At 43.8% G+C, this 21,874-nt stretch overlaps 1 protein-coding gene across 1 annotated transcript; it reads right to left on the bottom strand.

The window, feature by feature from the left end:
- Positions 1–1,676: 1,676 nt before the first annotated feature.
- LOC120060751 (aladin-like) lies at positions 1,677–21,531 on the bottom strand. Its single transcript, XM_039010162.1, has 17 exons — positions 21,445–21,531; positions 21,087–21,198; positions 19,187–19,314; positions 19,039–19,094; positions 18,821–18,912; positions 18,636–18,682; positions 4,922–5,020; positions 4,077–4,220; positions 3,861–3,981; positions 3,594–3,718; positions 3,156–3,216; positions 2,985–3,075; positions 2,767–2,860; positions 2,609–2,676; positions 2,430–2,508; positions 2,250–2,334; positions 1,677–1,932 (listed from the first exon to the last, which is right to left on the bottom strand). The coding sequence occupies exons 2-17, from the start codon at positions 21,183–21,185 to the stop codon at positions 1,777–1,779; spliced, it is 1,545 nt and encodes a 514-aa protein (XP_038866090.1). The 5' UTR covers positions 21,186–21,198; positions 21,445–21,531; the 3' UTR covers positions 1,677–1,776.
- Positions 21,532–21,874: the final 343 nt, after the last annotated feature.

The raw sequence follows: 21,874 nt of genomic DNA, 5'->3' as shown, positions 1-21,874 counted from the left end.
GTGCATTATAAATCTTTGGTTCTATGTTGTAAAAGTGTGTGTTTATAAACAGCCAGATGGTTTTATATATATTTCCACATTGTGTGTGTACATGTGTCTAGATATATGCACACCAACACTTTTTGGAAAATGAGGATTCATTTGGGATGTATTTTTCCATTGTCTTCACTGTCCATTAGAGGAAAATATCTTACTCAGTTCACAAACAACCTACATTTTCTAATAAAATTGGGGAAAGTTGTAGTCATCCTGATTGTTTAAAGCTACCTCACGCTGAAAAACAAAGTGAAAACGTTCACCTTAAATCTTGAGATGACCAAAATTTGCTTTTGGGTGGAACTGGGGCTGAACGGCCATCTTTGCTTTGGGTTGCTCCGTCTTCAGAAGGTGCTATGAGTTTTAGAATTCAGTCTCTGCCATTGTCGTCCCCCCCCCAATTCCCACTAGCCTCACACCACACACACCCCACCCTGGAGGACAGGTGCAGCCAGGCAAGGCAGAGAACCAAGGGACTTTGGGTAGTACCCTATGGAGTCCATGCCCCACAAATAGAATCATGGGACTCCAAGGAGAGCCGCCCAAACAACCAGGGTGGGTTGTCTGTGTGTGTGAGGGTGTGTATATTTTTTTGTTATTATTCAATTTTATTATGATCATGATCATTTTTTTTTTTTTTTTTTTTTTTACACTTTTAATTGATGTAAATTGGAAATAAAAAGGAAATACCAAGTAACAATTAAGTTGACTTTTAACTGAGTTTCTTTTAAATAAGTACAGAAAAGGCATGAGGGTTGAATAGCTTTTTCTGTTAACTGAACCCAAGGCCTGTGTACTTTGTTTTTGTTGTAGTTGTTGAGAGGTCAGTTACCCTTTTTGAATGTTTGTGAGTGCATGGCATGTGTGTATGTATGCATGTGTGAGTGTGCGACTGCGTGAGTGTGTTTTCCTATGAGAGAATGTCATAACACAGGAATGAAAGTACTGTATTCAATCACCGGTTTCAGGGTGGGGTCAGGCATGGTTGTCTTCTTTTTGTTTGAACTAATAGGCATAAATAAAGTAGAGAAAATGATGTGCTGAATGGAATTGAAGTATTTTGTACATTAACAGTAATGTTTTAATGATGCGTCAAGACATGGCCACGTAGGTGTTTGTCAGCGTTTGGTGACCTGTTTCCCTTATCCTCTACACTCTCCTCTCTGTACCTCTCCATATCTTTCTTCTGAGCAATAAAAATTAGACTGAAAAGACTAAACAGTGATATATTCTTCTTTAAAGGGAAATGATTCTTGTTATTACAAACCTACATTGACATTATCACAAATGTCACATTTTAGTTTACTTAAATCTTTGAGTTATTCTTGACCGAAAGTGAAGGGCAAATCAGGAAGGTAAAACAGCAAACTATCATATTAATGCCAGATTGTTCTAAGATTGAATACTTATTATTGCCACGTATAGAATAAGGGACGATACAGTATACTCCTTTACCGAGAACATGGAGATGATTTAAGAAACATCATTAAAGACACACTAAAGCCTCCCGATCAACTCATTCACCTCTTTTGCAAGAACAAACCGGCAATGGCTTGACCTTTAACTCATCCCACCAACCCCCTTGCCATGTCTTGGGCTAGGCATAAAAAAAAGACACAATAAATACTAATTTGCATAACACTTTGTACACGTTTATTTAACAAGTGTTCCAAAAATTATAAATTGTACTTACAAACATGACTTGAAATATGGTTTCTGTGTTAGTTTGCGTGTGTGTGGTTAGGAGATGAGTTCTGTGTAGAGTGTCTGGTTGGCGTAGTCTGCTGGCCTGCCCTGGGACAGGGGGAGAGAGGGGCTGCCTCCCAGGCCGGGCTGGGGATTCCCAGCACTCAGAAAGCAAAAAGGCACATGGGTAATCTTTCCATTAGACCAACACTGTGGAGAGACAACATCACTATAGTCACTGAGATGAGTTTAGCGCCACCTAGCTAGACCTCGTGCTCTATTCACTGCAGCACATCAATAACCATGTCAAATGGAATGATCAGTGTGTAGACCATGTACAATTTCTAGTTGAAGTCCCATCTTTCCCATTCAAATGACATTAATGCATAAACTACTTTTGAGTAAAACAAAAAACAAATAAAAACTTTAAAATTGAAAGTAAAGATCAGTTTAAGCAGCACTGTGGGGAAACATCTAAATGCCTGGTGGACCCTTAAATGTAAAGAACAGCATTTGTAGAGACTGACCACAGTGAGCTGGGCTCCATGCTGGTAGTTGGGGTTGAATTGCATCAGTCTGGGCTCTGTCCCGGCCTCCCCCTGAACAAAACCACTGACACACATAGACAGACAGTTATTACCACTGACATACAGAGATATACAAAACTGAGACACCCTCCTGGATATGTAACATACTAGAGCACCTACCATGGCAGAAGCTTAAAAGCGGGGTTGATTTGAGTCTTGAACACTGCGATCATGGCAGGGCAGCCTGCTTCAGCATCTCCTGATGGAACAGGTAAGAGGGAGGAAGTGAGTGGAGGAGAGAAGATGACAAAACACACTTTCCAACTTGGAGAAAGAGGAGAGGAGGGAAGGAGCCTGACCTTTGAGAAGCACGGCTAGTCTCTCTCCTGTCGGGTCCCACGCTAGCGACTGGATCTCTCCTCCGATCCTGAAAAACACGCATACACAATAAGCTAATCTGTAAGGTTAATCAATAACTAGTTTAGTGAATGGCTAGTTAACCCAGGCCTTTCCTTACGCCATATCTCCATCTGGTGTATTTAAGGTTGTCTCAGACAGGTCGGTCACGACTGTTGCTGCCTTCGGCCCCCCTGACATCCCTAAGGTCATCCCTAGTGGAGAAAGAGGAGGACTTACATCAAAACAAACAACACAAGCACACAGCACACAGTGTAAAACAACTGTAAGAGGTTGGTGTGCTTCATATCATACATGGTATTGTGTTTGTGTGTGTACCTGGGGTGTCAGTGAAAGTTAGGGCATAGATGACAGTCTCTCCTTGCACACTGAAGAGCAGCCGACTCCCATCAGGACTCCAACTGCCAGACTAGACATTTACAGAGAGACAGTTAGCCAAACACACAAACACAAACACTCACACACACTCACACAGACCAGGTGTCTCACCTGACAGCGTCCCTTCAGACAAGGCCACCGCTCGCAAGTCCACATCCTAGTTTCCCAAACCCTGCAGCAACACACACAAGACATACTACTGTTCAAAAGTTTGGGTTCACATAGAAATGTCCTTGTTTTTGAAAGAAAAGCACATATTTTGTCCATTAATATAACATCAAATTAATCAGAAATACAGTGTAGACATTGTTAATGTTGTAAATGACTATTGTAGCTGGAAACGGATGATTTTGAAGGGAATATCTACATAGGCCCATTATCAGCAACCATCATTCCTGTGTTCCAATGGAAAATCAGTCCTGTGTTCCAATTAAAATGATAAACTTGGATTTGCTAACACAACGTGCCATTGGAACACAGGAGTGAGTTGGTTGCTGATAATGGGCCTTAATTAACGACATAAAGCTCTCCTGCACTACTGTCTCTGACCTGAAGAGGGAGGAGGGTGTAGCTGCCAGCACGCGACTGCCATCAGGGGACCAGGATAGGTACGTGACTCCTCCCCCTCCCACACGGTAGAGAGGCACACAGCTCTCAACAGCTACATCCCACACCTGACAGAGATAGAAACAGAGACAGAGAGAAAGAGAGAGCGAAACCGAGAGAAATAGAGTCACAATGATGTTCCAGCATCACAGTAAAATACTTTCACAGTTGAGTAGCAGTAGAGTAGAGGTTGAGACTGCTGGTTCTTACCAGCATGGCAGTGTCCCTGGGAGAGGCCGACACCAGGAGAGATCCGTTAGGTGACCATGCCATGGAAGTGACAGGGGAGTGGCCTGGGTGGGACAAGACCTGGGCACAGCCAGAAGAGGGTCTGTGGGAGGGAAGAATAGATAGAAAGAGATTGAATGAGAAATAGGGAGGACAGAGAAAAAGAAAGTTGAAGAGTATAATAATGAGCATGTATACCTGGTAGAGAACGAGGTGGGGTCCACGTGCCAGACCAGCAGGCAGTTGTGACAGGCCACGGCCAGGGTAGACGCACACAGAGGCTTCCACTGCAGGGCTGCCACACTGTGCTGCAGACGGTGCTTTAGGGTGGGAGTAGTAGCACTGAGGGAGTGTTTGAGAGAGAGATGGAGAGAGAGCGCGAGACAGAACAAGTTTAACACCGCACTAGGTTGGTCTGACTGAATATGATTTTGAGGACATAGGTTTCATCTGAATCCAGGAAACCGGCCTATACGAAGATTCTCAATTGGTTTTGCTCGGCTCCTCACGGCCTCTCCTCGCCTTTAGAAAAAGGTAAAAAATAATCAAGAAGAGGCGGCGAGGAGAGGAAACAATTCCGCTTATATGAAATGACTCTCCTTCTCCACTTGCGCGTCATCATGTAAATCACGTTTAGGAATCCCAAAATAAATATGTTTAGTAAAAATGTAATTAGATAGTTGTGCTAGACATTTTATAGATAAAAGTTAAGTAAAGATCAGTTTTGTTTTCAAATATGTGCATTCTTTTCTCCTCAGAGAACACAACAGCTGTTTCAAAGGGGGTGTGACTGGTTTCAAACTCTTCAGCGATAACCGACCGTAGGATACTCTTGTGAACCCTCTGCCGAAGGATGTAATCGAGGAGGTGAGCATATTCCTCCGTTCACCTACTAACGAATTGGCATTCTCCTCGACCACTTATCAATTTTCAGGCCCCGGAGAAGAGGAAGGAGGAGTTGAGAAACTCCCATAGAGTTTAATAGTCAATGACACAGCACCATTGCAACAGACCGACAGTGGGGCCATGAGTCTGCTACTTACCTCTTGGGGTTGTAGATCTTAATGGAGTCGTCTAAAAGGGAAACAGCACACTTCTGGGTGTGTGGGTGCCAGGCGAAGCTCCGCACTGCACAGTCCGACCTGAAACACAGGGAGCAACAACAGGGTCTGGTTGCACCAGTAGGGCTTAAATAACATTGATCTTTAATAGGGCTGTTGCGGTGACCGTATTACTGCCACACCAGCAGTCACGAGTCGTGACCGCAGTCATATTCCACGTGAACATTAAGCCACGGAAATCTCCTCCTATGCACTCTGGACATGCGTTGGTTGTACCCAACTCCCTAACGACCGTCAGGTCATTAATGGCCTGGTACTGAGGGCTCTATTGTCTCTCTAACCACTCTGACATCAATGCAGATGCAATTGAAAATCACATCAAACACTTACCATCAAAACCGTATCATGCTTTTAAAATGTACTTCACTGTGATCGATCATTTTGAAGAAAGTTCAACAAAAGGTTGAAACTGAGTGGAAAACATGGTCGTTGTGGATGTTGTTTCAAAGTCAAACACGGATATGGACAGCGCTTTCTAAAGTGATGATTAATTCAAAACACCCATACGCATATTATAGCTTATGCTTACATATAGGCCTATATATGAGCCCGAACCTGAAGACAAAAAGTTAGTGTACACTCAGTGTACAGAACATTAGGAACACCTGCTCTTTCCATGACAGACTGACCAGGTGAAAGCTATGATCCCTTATTGATGTCACCTGTTAAATACACTTCAATCAGTGCAGATGAAGGGGAGGAGACCAGTTAAAGGATTTTTAAGCCTCGAGACAATTGAGACATGGATTGTGTATGTGTGCCATTCAGAGTGTGAATGGGCCAGACAAAATATTTAAGTGCCTTTGAACGGGGTATGGTAGTAGGTGCCAAGCGCACCAGTTTGAGTGTGTCAAGAACTGCACGCTGCTGGGTTTTCACGCTCAACAGTTTCCGGTGTGTATCAAGAATAGTCCACCACCCAAAGGACATCCAGCCAACTTGACACAACTGTGGGAAGCACTGCAGTCAATATGGGCCAGCATTCCTGTGGAACGCTTTCGACAATTGAGGCTGTTCGGAGGGCAAAAGGGGGTGCAACTCAATGTTAGGAAGGTGTTCGTAATGTTTTGTACACTAAGTGTACAATACATAGCCTAATAGCCTACTGCATAGGCCTACTACACATAGCAGATAAACATATATATAAAAAATAAACATTTAAGATGTCTTTGGAACATAATTGATCAAGCCTATACTCCAAAAATTAAAGCAATTCTAGTAATCACCAGTGAATGTGGACCGTATTATTATGCACTCTATTCATGAGTCAGAGAAAACGTACAGGCCTAGGCAAAATGCTATTGGTTCATTGATTGTGCAAGGTGGCATAAAGGATTTGCCTACAATTAGAGTGAATTGCATCCAAACAGACTTGATCTACCTGCGAGAAATTGTAATGGATGGCAACTTTAAGCCAAGTATGATTGGTAATACATTTAAATTATGGGCTTAAAATGGACTAACCAAGTATTATCAGATGTTTACAGACAAGGGGATTGATACACTTGAGAATCTATCAATAAAATACAACCTCCAGAACTCTGTTATACAATTATTTACAAGCAAGAAGCTATCTTACTAAAGCAGTAGGACCTAATAAAACACTTAGTGATATACATTTAATGAATTACACTGAACAAAAATAAAAACACAACATGTCTTTACATTGTGTTGGTCCCATGTTTCATGAGCTGAAAAAAAATATGGAAATTTTCCATACGCACAAAAAGCTTATTTCTCTCAAATGTTGTGAACTAATGTGTTTACATCTGTTAGTGAGCATTTCTCCTTTGCCAAGATAATCCATCCACCTGACAGGTGTGGCATATCAAGAAGCTGATTAAAAGGCATGATCATTACACAGGTGCACTTTGTGCTTGGGACAATAAAAGGCCACTCTAAAATGTGCAGTTTTGTCACCCAACACAATGCCACAGATGTCTCAAGTTGAGGGAGCGTGCAATTGGCATGCTGACTGCAGGAATGTCCACAAGAGCTGTTGCCAGAGAATTGAATGTTCATTTCTTTACCATAAGCCACCTCCAACATCGTTTAACAGAATTTGTCAGTACGTGCAACCAGCCTCACAACTGCGGACCATGCATATGGGCAAGCAGTTTGCAGATGTCAACGTTGTGAACAGAGTGCCCCATAGTGGCGGTGGGGTTATGGTATGGGCAGGCATAAGCTACGGACAACGAACACAATCGCATTTTATCGATGGCAAATTGAATGCAGAGATACCGTGACGAGATCTTGAGGCCCATTGTCGTGCCATTAATCTGCCGCCATCACCTCTTGTTTCAGCATGATAATGCATGGCCCATGTCACAAGGACCTGTAGACAATTTCTGAAAGCTGAAAATGTCCCAGTTCTTCCACGGCCTGCATACTCACCAGACATGTCACCGATTGAGCATGTTTGGGAGGCTCTGGATCGACGTGTACGACAGTGTGTTCCAGTTCCCGACAATATCCAGCAACTTCGCACAGCCATTAAAGAGGAGTGGGACAACATTCCACAAGCCACAATAAACAGTCTGATCAACTCTACAGTGGGGCAAAAAAGTATTTAGTCAGCCACCAATTGTGCAAGTTCTCCCACTTAAAAAGATGAGAGAGGCCTGTAATTTTCATCATAGGTACACTTCAACTATGACAGACAAAATGAGAAAAAAAATCCAGAAAATCACATTGTAGGATTTTTAATGAATTTATTTGCAAATTATGGTGGAAAATAAGTATTTGGTCACCTAGAAACAAGCAAGATTTCTGGCTCTCACAGACCTGTAACTTCTTCTTTAAGAGGCTCCTCTGTCCTCCAATCGTTACCTGTATTAATGGCACCTGTTTGAACTTGTTATCAGTATAAAAGACACCTGTCCACAACCTCAAACAGTCACACTCCAAACTCCACTATGGCCAAGACCAAAGAGCTGTCAAAGGACACCAGAAACAAAATTGTAGACCTGCACCAGGCTGGGAAGACTGAATCTGCAATAGGTAAGCAGCTTGGTTTGAAGAAATCAACTGTGGGAGCAATTATTAGGAAATGGAAGACATACAAGACCACTGATAATCTCCCTTGATCTGGGGCTCCACGCAAGATCTCACCCCGTGAGGTCAAAATGATCACAAGAACGGTGAGCAAAAATCCCAGAACCACACGGGGGGACCTAGTGAATGACCTGCAGAGAGCTGGGACCAAAGTAACAAAGCCTACCATCAGTAACACACTACGCCGCCAGGGACTCAAATCCTGCAGTGCCAGACGTGTCCCCCTGCTTAAGCCAGTACATGTCCAGGCCCGTCTGAAGTTTGCTAGAGAGCATTTGGATGATCCAGAAGAAGATTGGGAGAATGTCATATGGTCAGATGAAACCAAAATAGAACTTTTTGGTAAAAACTCAACTCGTCGTGTTTGGAGGACAAAGAATCCAAAGAACACCATACCTACTGTGAAGCATGGGGGTGGAAACATCATGCTTTGGGGCTGTTTTTCTGCAAAGGGACCAGGACGACTGATCCTTTTAAAGGAAAGAATGAATGGGGCCATGTATCGTGAGATTTTGAGTGAAAACCTCCTTCCATCAGCAAGGGCATTGAAGATGAAACGTGGCTGGGTCTTTCAGCATGACAATGATCCCAAACACACCGTCCGGGCAACGAAGGAGTGGCTTCGTAAGAAGCATTTCAAGGTCCTGGAGTGGCCTAGCCAGTCTCCAGATCTCAACCCCATAGAAAATCTTTGGAGGGAGTTGAAAGAACAGGGCTCCGGGCAGCCGAGCGGAAATGGAGGAAAACTCGCCTCCCTGCGGACCTGGCATCCTTTCACTCCCTCCTCTCTACATTTTCCTCTTCTGTCTCTGCTGCTAAAGCCACTTTCTACCACTGTAAATTCCAAGCATCTGCCTCTAACCCTAGGAAGCTCTTTGCCACCTTCTCCTCCCTCCTGAATCCTCCTCCCCCTCCCCCCCCCCCCCCCCCCCCCCCCCCCCTCCTCCCTCTCTGCGGATGACTTCGTCAACCATTTTGAAAAGAAGGTCGACGACATCCGATCCTCGTTTGCTAAGTCAAACGACACCGCTGGTTCTGCTCACACTGCCCTACCCTGTGCTTTGACCTCTTTCTCCCCTCTCTCTCCAGATGAAATCTCGCGTCTTGTGACGGCCGGCCGCCCAACAACCTGCCCGCTTGACCCTATCCCCTCCTCTCTTCTCCAGACCATTTCCGGAGACCTTCTCCCTTACCTCACCTCGCTCATCAACTCATCCTTGACCGCTGGCTACGTCCCTTCCGTCTTCAAGAGAGCGAGAGTTGCACCCCTTCTGAAAAAACCTACACTCGATCCCTCCGATGTCAACAACTACAGACCAGTATCCCTTCTTTATTTTCTCTCCAAAACTCTTGAACGTGCCGTCCTTGGCCAGCTCTCCTGCTATCTCTCTCAGAATGACCTTCTTGATCCTAATCAGTCAGGTTTCAAGACTAGTCATTCAACTGAGACTGCTCTTCTCTGTGTCACGGAGGCGCTCCGCACTGCTAAAGCTAACTCTCTCTCCTCTGCTCTCATCCTTCTAGACCTATCGGCTGCCTTTGATACTGTGAACCATCAGATCCTCCTCTCCACCCTCTCTGAGTTGGGCATCTCCGGCGCGGCCCACGCTTGGATTGCGTCCTACCTGACAGGTCGCTCCTACCAGGTGGCGTGGCGAGAATCTGTCTCCGCACCACGTGCTCTCACCACTGGTGTCCCCCAGGGCTCTGTTCTAGGCCCTCTCCTATTCTCGCTATACACCAAGTCACTTGGCTCTGTCATATCCTCACATGGTCTCTCCTATCATTGCTATGCAGACGACACACAATTAATCTTCTCCTTTCCCCCTTCTGATAACCAGGTGGCGAATCGCATCTCTGCATGTCTGGCAGACATATCAGTGTGGATGACGGATCACCACCTCAAGCTGAACCTCGGCAAGACGGAGCTGCTCTTCCTCCCGGGGAAGGACTGCCCGTTCCATGATCTCGCCATCACGGTTGACAACTCCATTGTGTCCTCCTCCCAGAGTGCTAAGAACCTTGGCGTGATCCTGGACAACACCCTGTCGTTCTCAACTAACATCAAGGCGGTGACCCGTTCCTGTAGGTTCATGCTCTACAACATTCGCAGAGTACGACCCTGCCTCACACAGGAAGCGGCGCAGGTCCTAATCCAGGCACTTGTCATCTCCCGTCTGGATTACTGCAACTCGCTGTTGGCTGGGCTCCCTGCCTGTGCCATTAAACCCCTACAACTCATCCAGAACGCCGCAGCCCGTCTGGTGTTCAACCTTCCCAAGTTCTCTCACGTCACCCCGCTCCTCCGCTCTCTCCACTGGCTTCCAGTTGAAGCTCGCATCCGCTACAAGACCATGGTGCTTGCCTACGGAGCTGTGAGGGGAACGGCACCTCCGTACCTTCAGGCTCTGATCAGGCCCTACACCCAAACAAGGGCACTGCGTTCATCCACCTCTGGCCTGCTCGCCTCCCTACCTCTGAGGAAGTACAGTTCCCGCTCAGCCCAGTCAAAACTGTTCGCTGCTCTGGCACCCTAATGGTGGAACAAACTCCCTCACGACGCCAGGTCAGCGGAGTCAATCACCACCTTCCGGAGACACCTGAAACCCCACCTCTTTAAGGAATACCTAGGATAGGATAAAGTAATCCTTCTAACCCCCCCCCCCCTTAAAAGATTTAGATGCACTATTGTAAAGTGGTTGTTCCACTGGATATCATAAGGTGAATGCACCAATTTGTAAGTCGCTCTGGATAAGAGCGTCTGCTAAATGACTTAAATGTAAATGTAAAGTCCGTGTTGCCCAGCAACAGCCCCAAAACATCACTGCTCTAGAGGAGATCTGCATGGAGGAATGGGCCAAAATACCAGCAACAGTGTGTGAAAACCTTGTGAAGACTTACAGAAAACGTTTGACCTCTGTCATTGCCAACAAAGGGTATATAACAAAGTATTGAGATAAACTTTTGTTATTGACCAAATACTTATTTTCCACCATATTTTGCAAATAAATTCATAAAAAATCCTACAATGTGATTTTCTGGATTTTTATTTTATTTTTGTCTGTCATAGTTGAAGTGTACCTATGATGAAAATTACAGGCCTCTCTCATCTTTTTAAGTGGGAGAACTTGCACAATTGGTGGCTGACTAAATACTTTTTTGCCCCACTGTATGTGAAGGAGATATGTTGCACTGCATGAGGGCAAATGGTGGTCACACCAGATTGTGACTGGTTTTCTGATCCACGCCCCTACTTTTTTTTTAAAGGTACAGTATTTGTGACCAACAGTCACTTGAAATACATAGAATAGGGCCTAATGGATTTATTTCAATTGACTAATTTCCTTATATGAACTGTAACTCAGTAAAATCTTTAAAAATGTAGCATGTTGTGTTTATATTTTGGATCAGTATAGTAATAACCCAAGAGGACTGGAAGGACATATCTAGTAACACGTCTAAGACAAACACCTCTCTACTCTGTAGGGAATACTCTTGAAAATTCAGTCAAGATTTTTTTATAACTCCTATAATAAAATCAAAATACAACCTTGACATCACACCAACTTACTGGCGTAACTGTGCTTAGCTCTGCTCTGCAATACTCAACTATTATATTCCTGCCCAGTCCTCAATCATTTCTGGATCGAAGTATAAAAAGTATTGAATGATACGTTTGAATGTTCACTTCTCCTGGGGAGAACCCGTCATGCACTGCTCCTCAACTCTAATAAGTACCTTTTCAGAATTCTGAGAATAACAGCACTTAAACAGATAACTAGAAATCGGCTTACACCGCTGGCACCTCAAATAAGCAATTGGAAAGAAAAAATGTATTAAATATATAGTATGGAAATGACAACTTATAGAATAAGAAACCAAATTACTACTTGAGATACGATGGGAGAAAATATAAAATACAAACATTATAGTATGAAATATTTATAGGCTGTATCCGGAGGTATAATATACATGTTTTAAACGGACGGGTTTGTGTGCTTGTGTGTGTGTGAATGGGTGCATGTAAGCGAGTGTAGAAGTGCAAGTGTGTGAACCCAAATCAGAAACCGTGAATAGATGGCAGCATTCGCGCAAAACTGAAAGCGCGAACCACCGCATTAAACCATGGCAAGGTGATTGGGAATATGGCCGAATACAAACAGTGTAGTTATTATCTCCGTAAGGCAATCAAACAGGCAAAACTTCAGTACCTAGACAAAGTGGAGCCGCAATTCAACGGGTCAGACACGAGACGTATGTGGCAGGGTCTACAGACAATCACGGACTACAAAGGGGAAACCAGCCACGTCGCGGACACCGACGTCTTGCTTCCGGACAAGCTCAACACCTTCGCCCGCTTTGAGGATAACACAGTGCCACCAACGCAGCCCGCTACCAAGGACTGTGGGTTCCGCTTCTCTGTGGCTGACGTGAGTAAGACATTTAAGCGTGTTAACCTCTCTGGGATATGTGGGACGCTAACGTCCCACTTGGCCAAAAGCCAGTAAAAATGCAGAGCGCCAAATTCAAATAAATTACTATAAAAATCTAACTTTCATGAAATCACACATGAAAGACACCAAATTAAAGCTACACTTGTTGTGAATCCAGCCAACATGTCTGATTTCAAAAAGGATTTACGGCGAAAGCACACCAAACGATTATGTTAGGTCAGTACATAGCCACAGAAAAACACAGCCATTTTTCCAGCCAAAGAGAGGAGTAACAAAAAGCAGAAATAGAGATAAAATTAATCACTAACCTTTGATGATCTTCATCAGATGACACTCATAGGACTTCATGTTACACAATACATGTATGTTTTGTTCGGTAAAGTTCATATTTATATCCAAAAATCTGAGTTTAGGCGGGACACTACTGTCTCACTTGGCCAAAAGCCAGAGAAAATGCAGAGCGCCATATTCAAATAAATTACTATAAAAATCTAACTTTCATGAAATCACACATGAAAGACACCAAGTTAAAGCTACACTTGTTGTGAATCCAGCCAACATGTCTGATTTCAAAAAGGATTTACGGCGAAAGCACACCAAACGATTATGTTAGGTCAGTACATAGCCACAGAAAAACACAGCCATTTTCCCAGCCAAAGATAGGAGTCACAAAAAGCAGAAATAGAGATAAAATGAATCACTAACCTTTGATGATCTTCATCAGATGACACTCATAGAACTTCATGTTACACAATACATGTATGTTTTGTTCGATAATGTGCATATTTATATCCAAAAATCTCAGTTTACATTGGCGCCATGTTCAGAAATGCCTCCAAAATATCCGGAGAAATTGCAGAGCCACATCAAATAACAGAAATACTCATCATAAACTTTGATGAAAGATACATGTTTTACATAGAATTAAAGATACACTTGTTCTTAACGCAACCGCTGTCTCAGATTTCAAAAAAACTTTACGGAATAAGCAAACCATGCAATAATCTGAGATGGCGCTCAGATATAAACAACATTTCTCCGCCATGTTGGAGTCAACAGAAATACGAAATGACATCATAAATATTCCCTTACCTTTGATGATCTTCATCAGAATGCACTCCCAGGAATCCTAGTTCCACAATAAATTGTTGTTTTGTTCGATAATGTCCATTATTTATGTCCAAGTAGCTACTTTTGTTAGCACATATAGTACACATATCTAAACGCTCGCGCAGATCCAGGCGAACGTCGGACGAAAACTTCAAAAAGTTATATTACAGGTCGAATAAACTTGTCAAACTAAGTAGAGAATCAGTCTTTAGGATGTTGTTATCATAAATATTCAATAACGTTCCAACCGGAGAATTCCTTTGTGTCTATAGAAGTAATGGAACGCAAGTCGATATCATGTGGAATGCGCGTGACCAGGAACTGGCACTCTGCCAGACCACTGACTCAAACAGCTCCCATCCGGCCCCACATCACAGTAGAAGCTTCATTCAACGTTCTACAGACTGTTGACATCTAGTGGAAGGCATAGAAAGTGCAAACAGATCCATATCCCACTGGGATTTCAATAGGCGATGAGTTGAAAATCGACCAGCCTCAGAATTCTCACTTCCTGTTTGGATTTTTTCTCAGGTTTTTGCCTGCCATATGAGTTGTTATACTCACAGACATCATTCAAACAGTTTTAGAAACTTCAGAGTGTTTTATATCCAATAGTAATAATAATATGCATATATTAGCATCTGGGACAGAGTAGGAGGCAGTTCACTCTGGGCACGCTATTCATCCAAAGTGAAAATGCTGCCCCCTATCCTAGAGAAGTTAACCACCGCAAGGCTGCCGGCCAAGACGGCATCCCTAGCCGCGTCCTCAGAGCATGCGCAGACCAGCTGGCTGGAGTATTTACAGACATATTCAATCTGTCCCTATCCCAGTCTGCTGTCCTCACTTGCTTCAAGATGCCCACCATTGTTCCTGTACCCAAGAATGCAAAGGTAACTGAACTAAAAGACTATCGCCCTGTAGCACTCACTTCTGTCATCATGAAGTGCTTTGAGAGGCTAGTTAAGGATCATATCACCTCTACCTTACCTGACACCCTAGAGCCACTTCAATTTACTTACCACCCCAATAGATCCACAGACAATGCCATCGCACTGCATACTACCCTATCCCATTTGGACAAGATGAATACCTATGTATCCAGACTATAGCTCAGCATTCAACACCATAGTACACTCCAAGCTCATCATTACGTTTGGGGCCCTGGGTCTGAACCCCGCCCTGTGCAACTGGGTCCTGGACTTCCTGATGGGCCGCCTCCAGGTGGTGAAGGTAGGAAACAACACCTCCACTTCGCTGATCCTCAACACAGGGACCCCACAAGGGTGCGTGCTCAGCCCCCTCCTGTACTCCCTGTTCACCCATAACTGGGTGGCCACGCAAGCCTCCAACTCAATCATCAAGTTTGCAGACGACACAACAGTAGTAGGCCTGATTACTAACAATGACGAGACAGCCTACAGAGAGGAGGTGAGGGCCCTGGGAGAGTAGTGCCAGGAAAATAACCTCTCACTCAACAAAGGAGCTGATTGTGGACTTCGGGAAACAGCAGAGGGAGCACGCCCCTATCCACATCAACGGGACCGCAGCGGAGAAGGTGGAAAGCTTCAAGTTCCTTGGCGTACACATCACTTACGATCTGAAATGGTCCACCCACACAGATACTGTGGTGAAGAAGAAGGCGCATCCGTGCCAATTTGGCTTGGCCCCTACGACCCTCATACTTTTACAGATGCACAATTGAGAGCATCCTGTCAGGCTGTATCACAGGAGGTCAAAAGGGGGGTGAGTGTAACCGCTGTGAAATGGCTAGCTAGTTAGCGGGATGCATGCTAATAGCGTTTCAACCGGTGACGTCACTCGCTCTGAGACCTTGAAGTAGTTGTTGCCCTTAGAGTCTTTTGTGGAGCGGTGGGTAACAATGCTTCGTGGGGAGGCAGTTGTTGATGTGTGTAGAGGGTCCCTGGTTCGAGCCCAGGTAGGGGCGAGGAGAGGGATGGAAGCTATACTGTTACACCTATGTAGATATTCCATTAAAAAATGTGCCGTTTTCAGCTACAATAGTAATTTACAACATTAACAATGTCTACACTGTATAAGGACATTTCTAAGTGACCCAAACTTTTTTTTTTAAATGGATTTAGATATATATATTTTTTATTTTTTTTTTATTTTTTTAAATATAGATGGTTCCAAAGGCGCACATCAGCGGCTTGTGTGCGTGTAGGCCTGGAGATGCTAAATGTGCTATGTTAATTAACGGTTAATTACCATGAGAACAGCAGTCATTTGTGACAATAACAGGCTGACAAAATGTCATGACCGCCACAGCCCTAGTCTGAAATGCTAGGTCGGGTGTAGCTATGTTCCGACTTGGGGATCAGAATTTACACCTGTTTCACCAACAAAAAAGACTAGTTGTAACTAAATCCGGTGTAAGCAATGCGCGTTCCTGAGATTTGACGCTTCGTAATGATGGTTGCTAGGCAACGCCCGTTACTAGACTGTTATTATCCTGGTGGCAGTTCTAAACTTTGCAAGGCATATCACTTCGCAAGGCATGCCACTTCGCAAAGCTCACCACTATGCATTTTCTTAACCACAACTGGTTGGATCAATAAATAATTACTGTGAGAATGAATAAGACTGAATGACGAAAACATTGGAATAAAGTAGGCTAATGTCACTGAAGGCATGTATTAATTTTTTGCTTACTGAAACTTCCAAAGTTAAGTTTTAAATCATTTAAAACAGTAGCCGAGTGCGGTCAACGATAATTTAGTTTTGACAGGGACAGCGCTGTTGAGAAAAGCGTGGGGACTCGTCTTGATAAATGAATCTATGTCAGATTTTTGTTTTAACTGAATCACCGTTTGGATATTTGGTAACAATTAGGCTGGGAAAATGCTAGCTAAATTGAGGTAAGTGCTCATGATAGTAATCTTTAGTCTTTGCTCATCTGGCACTGATCAGACATTTTTGCTAGCATGTTATGTAGCCTAGTATAACAAGTAGATGGTTTTGCACTTTACTCGCATAGTAGCCTATATCCCGAACAAATGTCCTTGACTTGTCTGATAATTAATCAACGTGTTTTTTTGTCAGTTAATCTCTGTCAATATATTTGGTTATTTAACCTCTGGCTGGGCAAATAAGTGGAGGTGGTAGCTCATCTATTCATTTGCTAATCTATCACTGATCAGACACATTTAGCATACTATAATGTAGCATAGCCTAAATCACGGGTATTTATTTTCTATTGGCTCGCGCATAGGCAACTTGAAAAGCCCACAACGGTTGTAAAATATGAACACGAGACTCACATCCTTTTGAAAATATAGATTGCTATTATTTTCTATGTGTATCATGCTGAAGACAGTCCCAATTTAACACTATATGCCTGCTCCCTAGTAGGTGTAGAATCTACACCCAGGCATAGCTCATAGAAGAGTTTATGTCTAGGTGGTCTGGCGTAGAGCCCATTTTACGTCGGACGTAGAGTTACAACCCACTTACGACTAACTGGTGCAACTGGCCCCAGAACAACACCATATATACCATAAAGCAGTGGTCACCAACCTTTTCTGAATCAAGATCACTTTCGAAGTCAAAAAGAAAGATCTACCGCTCAGATGTTTTAAACTTTTTTTTTTTTTTTTTACATGATAAAAAAAAAAATAACAACCTAATAAAAATGTGGTTTGTGCAGTAGGCCTAAAACATTATTGTCTACTTGGCCTGCCAATACTGTTCTTCTCAAACCATATTATATTTCACAAGTCGAGCTTTGATAACAAAATAGATCAGTTGGTGTAGCACTTGCAAGGCACAACTGAGCATAATTTTATTTTTTATTTTACTGGACTGCATCTGATAGTCATGGTGATTTCAAGACAACTGGGAACTCTGGAAAAAAAACGTGGTCAAATCATGACATCAGTGATCTTCTGGTCGGAAAATGTGAGCTCTAGAAAGATACCCAAGTTTGCGACTTGGAATTCCGAGTTATTTGACTGTTCAAAACGATTTTTCCCAGTCGCATCTCATTTTGTTTTAAAGTTCCCAGTTGTCTTGGAACACACTGAAGTCGGAAATTTCCGAGTTCCCAGTTGTTTTGAACACAGCATTAGTCTCAGCGGAGGGAGGGAGGGAGAGAGCAGCAGAGGGTCCACCTCTCATGGCCCCTGCTCTCTCCTCCGGTGAGACTGACCAGAGAGAGGAGACATCGTCTTCCACTTGATGGTGAAACTCTACTTGCACCACATCTGCGTCATGCACAAATTCATGTTCCTATGAACAGAGAATGTTAAATATTCCTCATTATTAAAATAGACACGACGAGCTGCTAATAATAATATAAACGCAGGGCTATTGATTCACTTGTCTACTCATTCATTATGCATTGCAGCGCCAGTGGAATTAGGGAGAAACACATTTTATGTTTTGTAATAGTGTGGAATTTTGTATTTTATTAGGATCCCCATTAGCTGTTGCAAAAGCAGCAGCTACTCTTCCTGGGGTCCACACAAAACATGAAACATAATACAGAATGACATAATACAGATAATCATTAGACAAGAACAGCTCAAGGACAGAACTACATACATTTTTAAAAGGCACACGTAGCCTACATATCAATGCATACACACAAACTATTAAATAATAAAACAGTGTACAGTGCTGAATAAAAACAGACGAACTCACTCAAAAACAGCAGCTCTTTGCTGTATACTTTGACAGTCTCTCTCTCTCTCTCTCTCTGGTCAAGGTTTTATGAATCTCAGGTAGGCTAGTATAAAATGTTGCTGTGGCCAGGGTTGTGGAAACTGTAGGCAAGGTGATTTGAGCGATCCAGGACAAATACAATTTAAAAAAAGAGCGCAAGCAAGTGATCGACTAGGAATGCCTTGAAGATTGAGCTGACCAGTCGATCGTAATCGACCGGTTGGTGACCATTGTCCTAAAGTTAATAAATAACTAATATTTGACAAGGACATAAGAGAGGGTATATTTTAGGATCTAATTGGGGACTGAAACTAAAAAGGTGGTCTTACCAGTCGAGCACCTGGGAAAACTCAGCGGTCATGTCCTCGCTGCTTAACTGAAGACAAAGGGCAGACAACAACAGTCAATTAGAAAAGCCTGCAGATTCCAAAACACCCTGGCAAGTTTTGTATTGTCTGATTGTTACTGATGGAAAATGTGCCATGTGAATTGACTGTGAGACTGGGCCACTTACTGTGAGATGAGGAAACAGAGAGCCGTGGAAGGAGGAGACCCACCGTAGCAAAGCCAGGACACAGCTAGAGCTAACCTCTAGCCACTTGGGCACTGGGAACACACACACATTAAAGAGTTACACAAACTCTTGCATGATAGAACACTTTCTTATCTGAAGCGCAGTCTGCATGTAATACTTTCAAGACTGTAAAATAATGAAGATAACATGGCACTCACCCTCTGCACTGGAGTTGGCTATTTCATTTAGGAGTCCAGAGAGGCCTGCATCACACCTAGGAGACAGACACAGAGGTAGGAATTAGTGAACAGGGCCTTAGAATTGACTGTGTGTGTCTCTGTCTGTGTCTATGTGTGTCACACACACCAAGCCCCTGCACTCCTTGTGTACAGTGTCTCACAGTGGTCCCGAAAGGCTGCCTTGCTGCTGCTCTCTTGGCGGCTGTGAGGCTTCAGTGACTCCCCCGGGAAGTACAGATTCAGAGCATGTGAATCCTACAGCAAATGGAAATACATTAGACATATATATTCATATATACATTGCTCAAAAAAATAAAGGGAACACTTAAACAACACAATGTAACTCCAAGTCAATCACACTTCTGTGAAATCAAACTGTCCACTTAGGAAGCAACACTGATTGACAATACATTTCACATGCTGTTGTGCAAATGGAATAGACAACAGGTGGAAATTATAGGCAATTAGCAAGACACCCCCAATAAAGGAGTGGTTCTGCAGGTGGTGACCACAGACCACTTCTCAGTTCCTATGCTTCCTGGCTGATGTTTTGGTCACTTTTGAATGCTGGCGGTGCTTTCACTCTAGTGGTAGCATGAGACGGAGTCTACAACCCACACAAGTGGCTCAGGTAGTGCAGCTCATCCAGGATGGCACATCAATGCGAGCTGTGGCAAGAAGGTTTGCTGTGTCTGTCAGCGTAGTGTCCAGAGCATGGAGGCGCTACCAGGAGACAGGCCAGTACATCGGGAGACGTGGAGGAGGCCGTAGGAGGGCAACAACCCAGCAGCAGGACCGCTACCTCCGCCTTTGTGCAAGGAGGAGCACTGCCAGAGCCCTGCAAAATGACCTCCAGCAGGCCACAAATGTGCATGTGTCTGCTCAAACGGTCAGAAACAGACTCCATGAGGGTGGTATGAGGGCCCGACGTCCACAGGTGGGGGTTGTGCTTACAGCCCAACACCGTGCAGGACGTTTGGCATTTGCCAGAGAACACCAAGATTGGCAAACTCGCCACTGGCGCCCTGTGCTCTTCACAGATGAAAGCAGGTTCACACTGAGCACATGTGACAGACGTGACAGAGTCTGGAGACGCCGTGGAGACCGTTCTGCTGCCTGCAACATCCTCCAGCATGACCGGTTTGGCGGTGGGTCAGTCATGGTGTGGGGTGGCATTTCTTTGGGGGGCCACACAGCCCTCCATGTGCTCGCCAGAGGTAGCCTGACTGCCATTAGGTACCGAGATGAGATCCTCAGACCCCTTGTGAGACCATATGCTGGTGCGGTTGGCTCTGGGTTCCTCCTAATGCAAGACAATGCTAGACCTCATGTGGCTGGAGTGTGTCAGCAGTTCCTGCAAGAGGAAGGCATTGATGCTATGGACTGGCCCGCCCGTTCCCCAGACCTGAATCCAATTGAGCACATCTGGGACATCATGTCTCGCTCCATCCACCAACGCCACGTTGCACCACAGACTGTCCAGGAGTTGGCGGATGCTTTAGTCCAGGTCTGGGAGGAGATCCCTCAGGAGACCATCCGCCACCTCATCAGGAGCATGCCCAGGCGTTGTAGGGAGGTCATACAGGCACGTGGAGGCCACACACACTACTGAGGCTCATTTTGACTTGTTTTAAGGACATTACATCAAAGTTAGATCAGCCTGTAGTGTGGTTTTCCACTTTAATTTTGAGTGTGACTCCAAATCCAGACCTCCATGGGTTGATAAATTTGATTTTCATTGATAATTTGTGTGATTTTGTTGTCAGCACATTCAACTATGTAAAGAAAAAAGTATTTAATAAGAATATTTCATTCATTCAGATCTAGGATGTGTTATTTTAGTGTTCCCTTGATTTTTTTGAGCAGTGTATATACATATATATATATGTGTATGTATATATGTATTACACACACACACCTAATAAGAATAAACATCTAAACATTACAGTGTCAAACTGTTTTTGGTAACTCAAGTTTGTGGTGACTAGTACAAGGATTGGCATTGATATGATAGCCCGCCCACCCACCCCAAACCAGACTGCTGGATCTGTGTTGGACTCGTCGTATTGAGAAGTCTCTCCATAGCCGGGCAGCGGACGGGGGAACAGAGCCAAGGAACACATCATAACCACATTACTCCTGAAAAAAACATCACATTTAGTAGCTCAACATTCAGCTATCACATGCAGATGCTAGCTAAATTAGCTAGCTAGTCACTAACGTTAGCTAAATAGTTTAAGTTACCTATCTAGCAAGCTTGGCTAGCTAGATTGGATTGACACTTTAGACTTGCTAGCTACTTAGCAAGCTAGCTAGACTGACAATTACAAAATAAAACTACACAGTTATCCATGTAGTGGTACATTGTCCATGTACTGTTGTTACCTTTATTTTCCTGTAAAATGTAGCTAGGTTTACAGCAGCTTCAAACAGATCGGCCAGTTAACAAATCCCGCCGTGCTGGATTCATAAACTACGGAGGCCTGTAGAAGGCATACAATACGGCGAATTTCCACAACGCGGACATACTTTGCCCAGAGGTGAATACTCTGCTGTCATCTATCGGATAAATAGTGGCATTACATCCAACTTCTGTTCGCAGTTCACATAGCTGCTGTTTGTTTCAAGACATGGATGAAATAAGCAAACTGTAAAAACGTGCTGGTTGTTTGCAATTCAAATGCCGTTTTGATGAGTGCATGCATGGTGTGTAGACCTTGGTGGAAAAATGATTAGCTATACCACATTTGAACCATTAATTGTGTGTGTAATTTAGAGATTTCCGAAGACATAACTAAGTAGTCAGTGGAACAGA

Source organism: Salvelinus namaycush, chromosome 16 (genome assembly GCF_016432855.1).
Source record: "Salvelinus namaycush isolate Seneca chromosome 16, SaNama_1.0, whole genome shotgun sequence".
Taxonomy (NCBI): Eukaryota; Metazoa; Chordata; class Actinopteri; order Salmoniformes; family Salmonidae; genus Salvelinus; species Salvelinus namaycush.
The sequence above is the reverse complement of the archived record's forward strand: the minus strand, read 5'-3'. Positions and strand labels throughout refer to the sequence as shown.

What these genes read in the sequence shown, in the direction of transcription:
- LOC120060751 (XM_039010162.1), bottom strand. Translation starts at nt 21,185, where the DNA reads ATGATGTGTTCCTTGGCTCTGTTCCCCCGTCCGCTGCCCGGCTATGGA. An exon ending in TTTTCCCAGGTGCTCGACTG is followed by an intron (nt 5,021 to 18,635) that starts GTAAGACCACCT and finishes CCTGTGTTTCAG; the next exon opens with GTCGGACTGTGCAGTGCGGA. An exon ending in ACTAGCCGTGCTTCTCAAAG is followed by an intron (nt 2,509 to 2,608) that starts GTCAGGCTCCTT and finishes CTGTTCCATCAG; the next exon opens with GAGATGCTGAAGCAGGCTGC.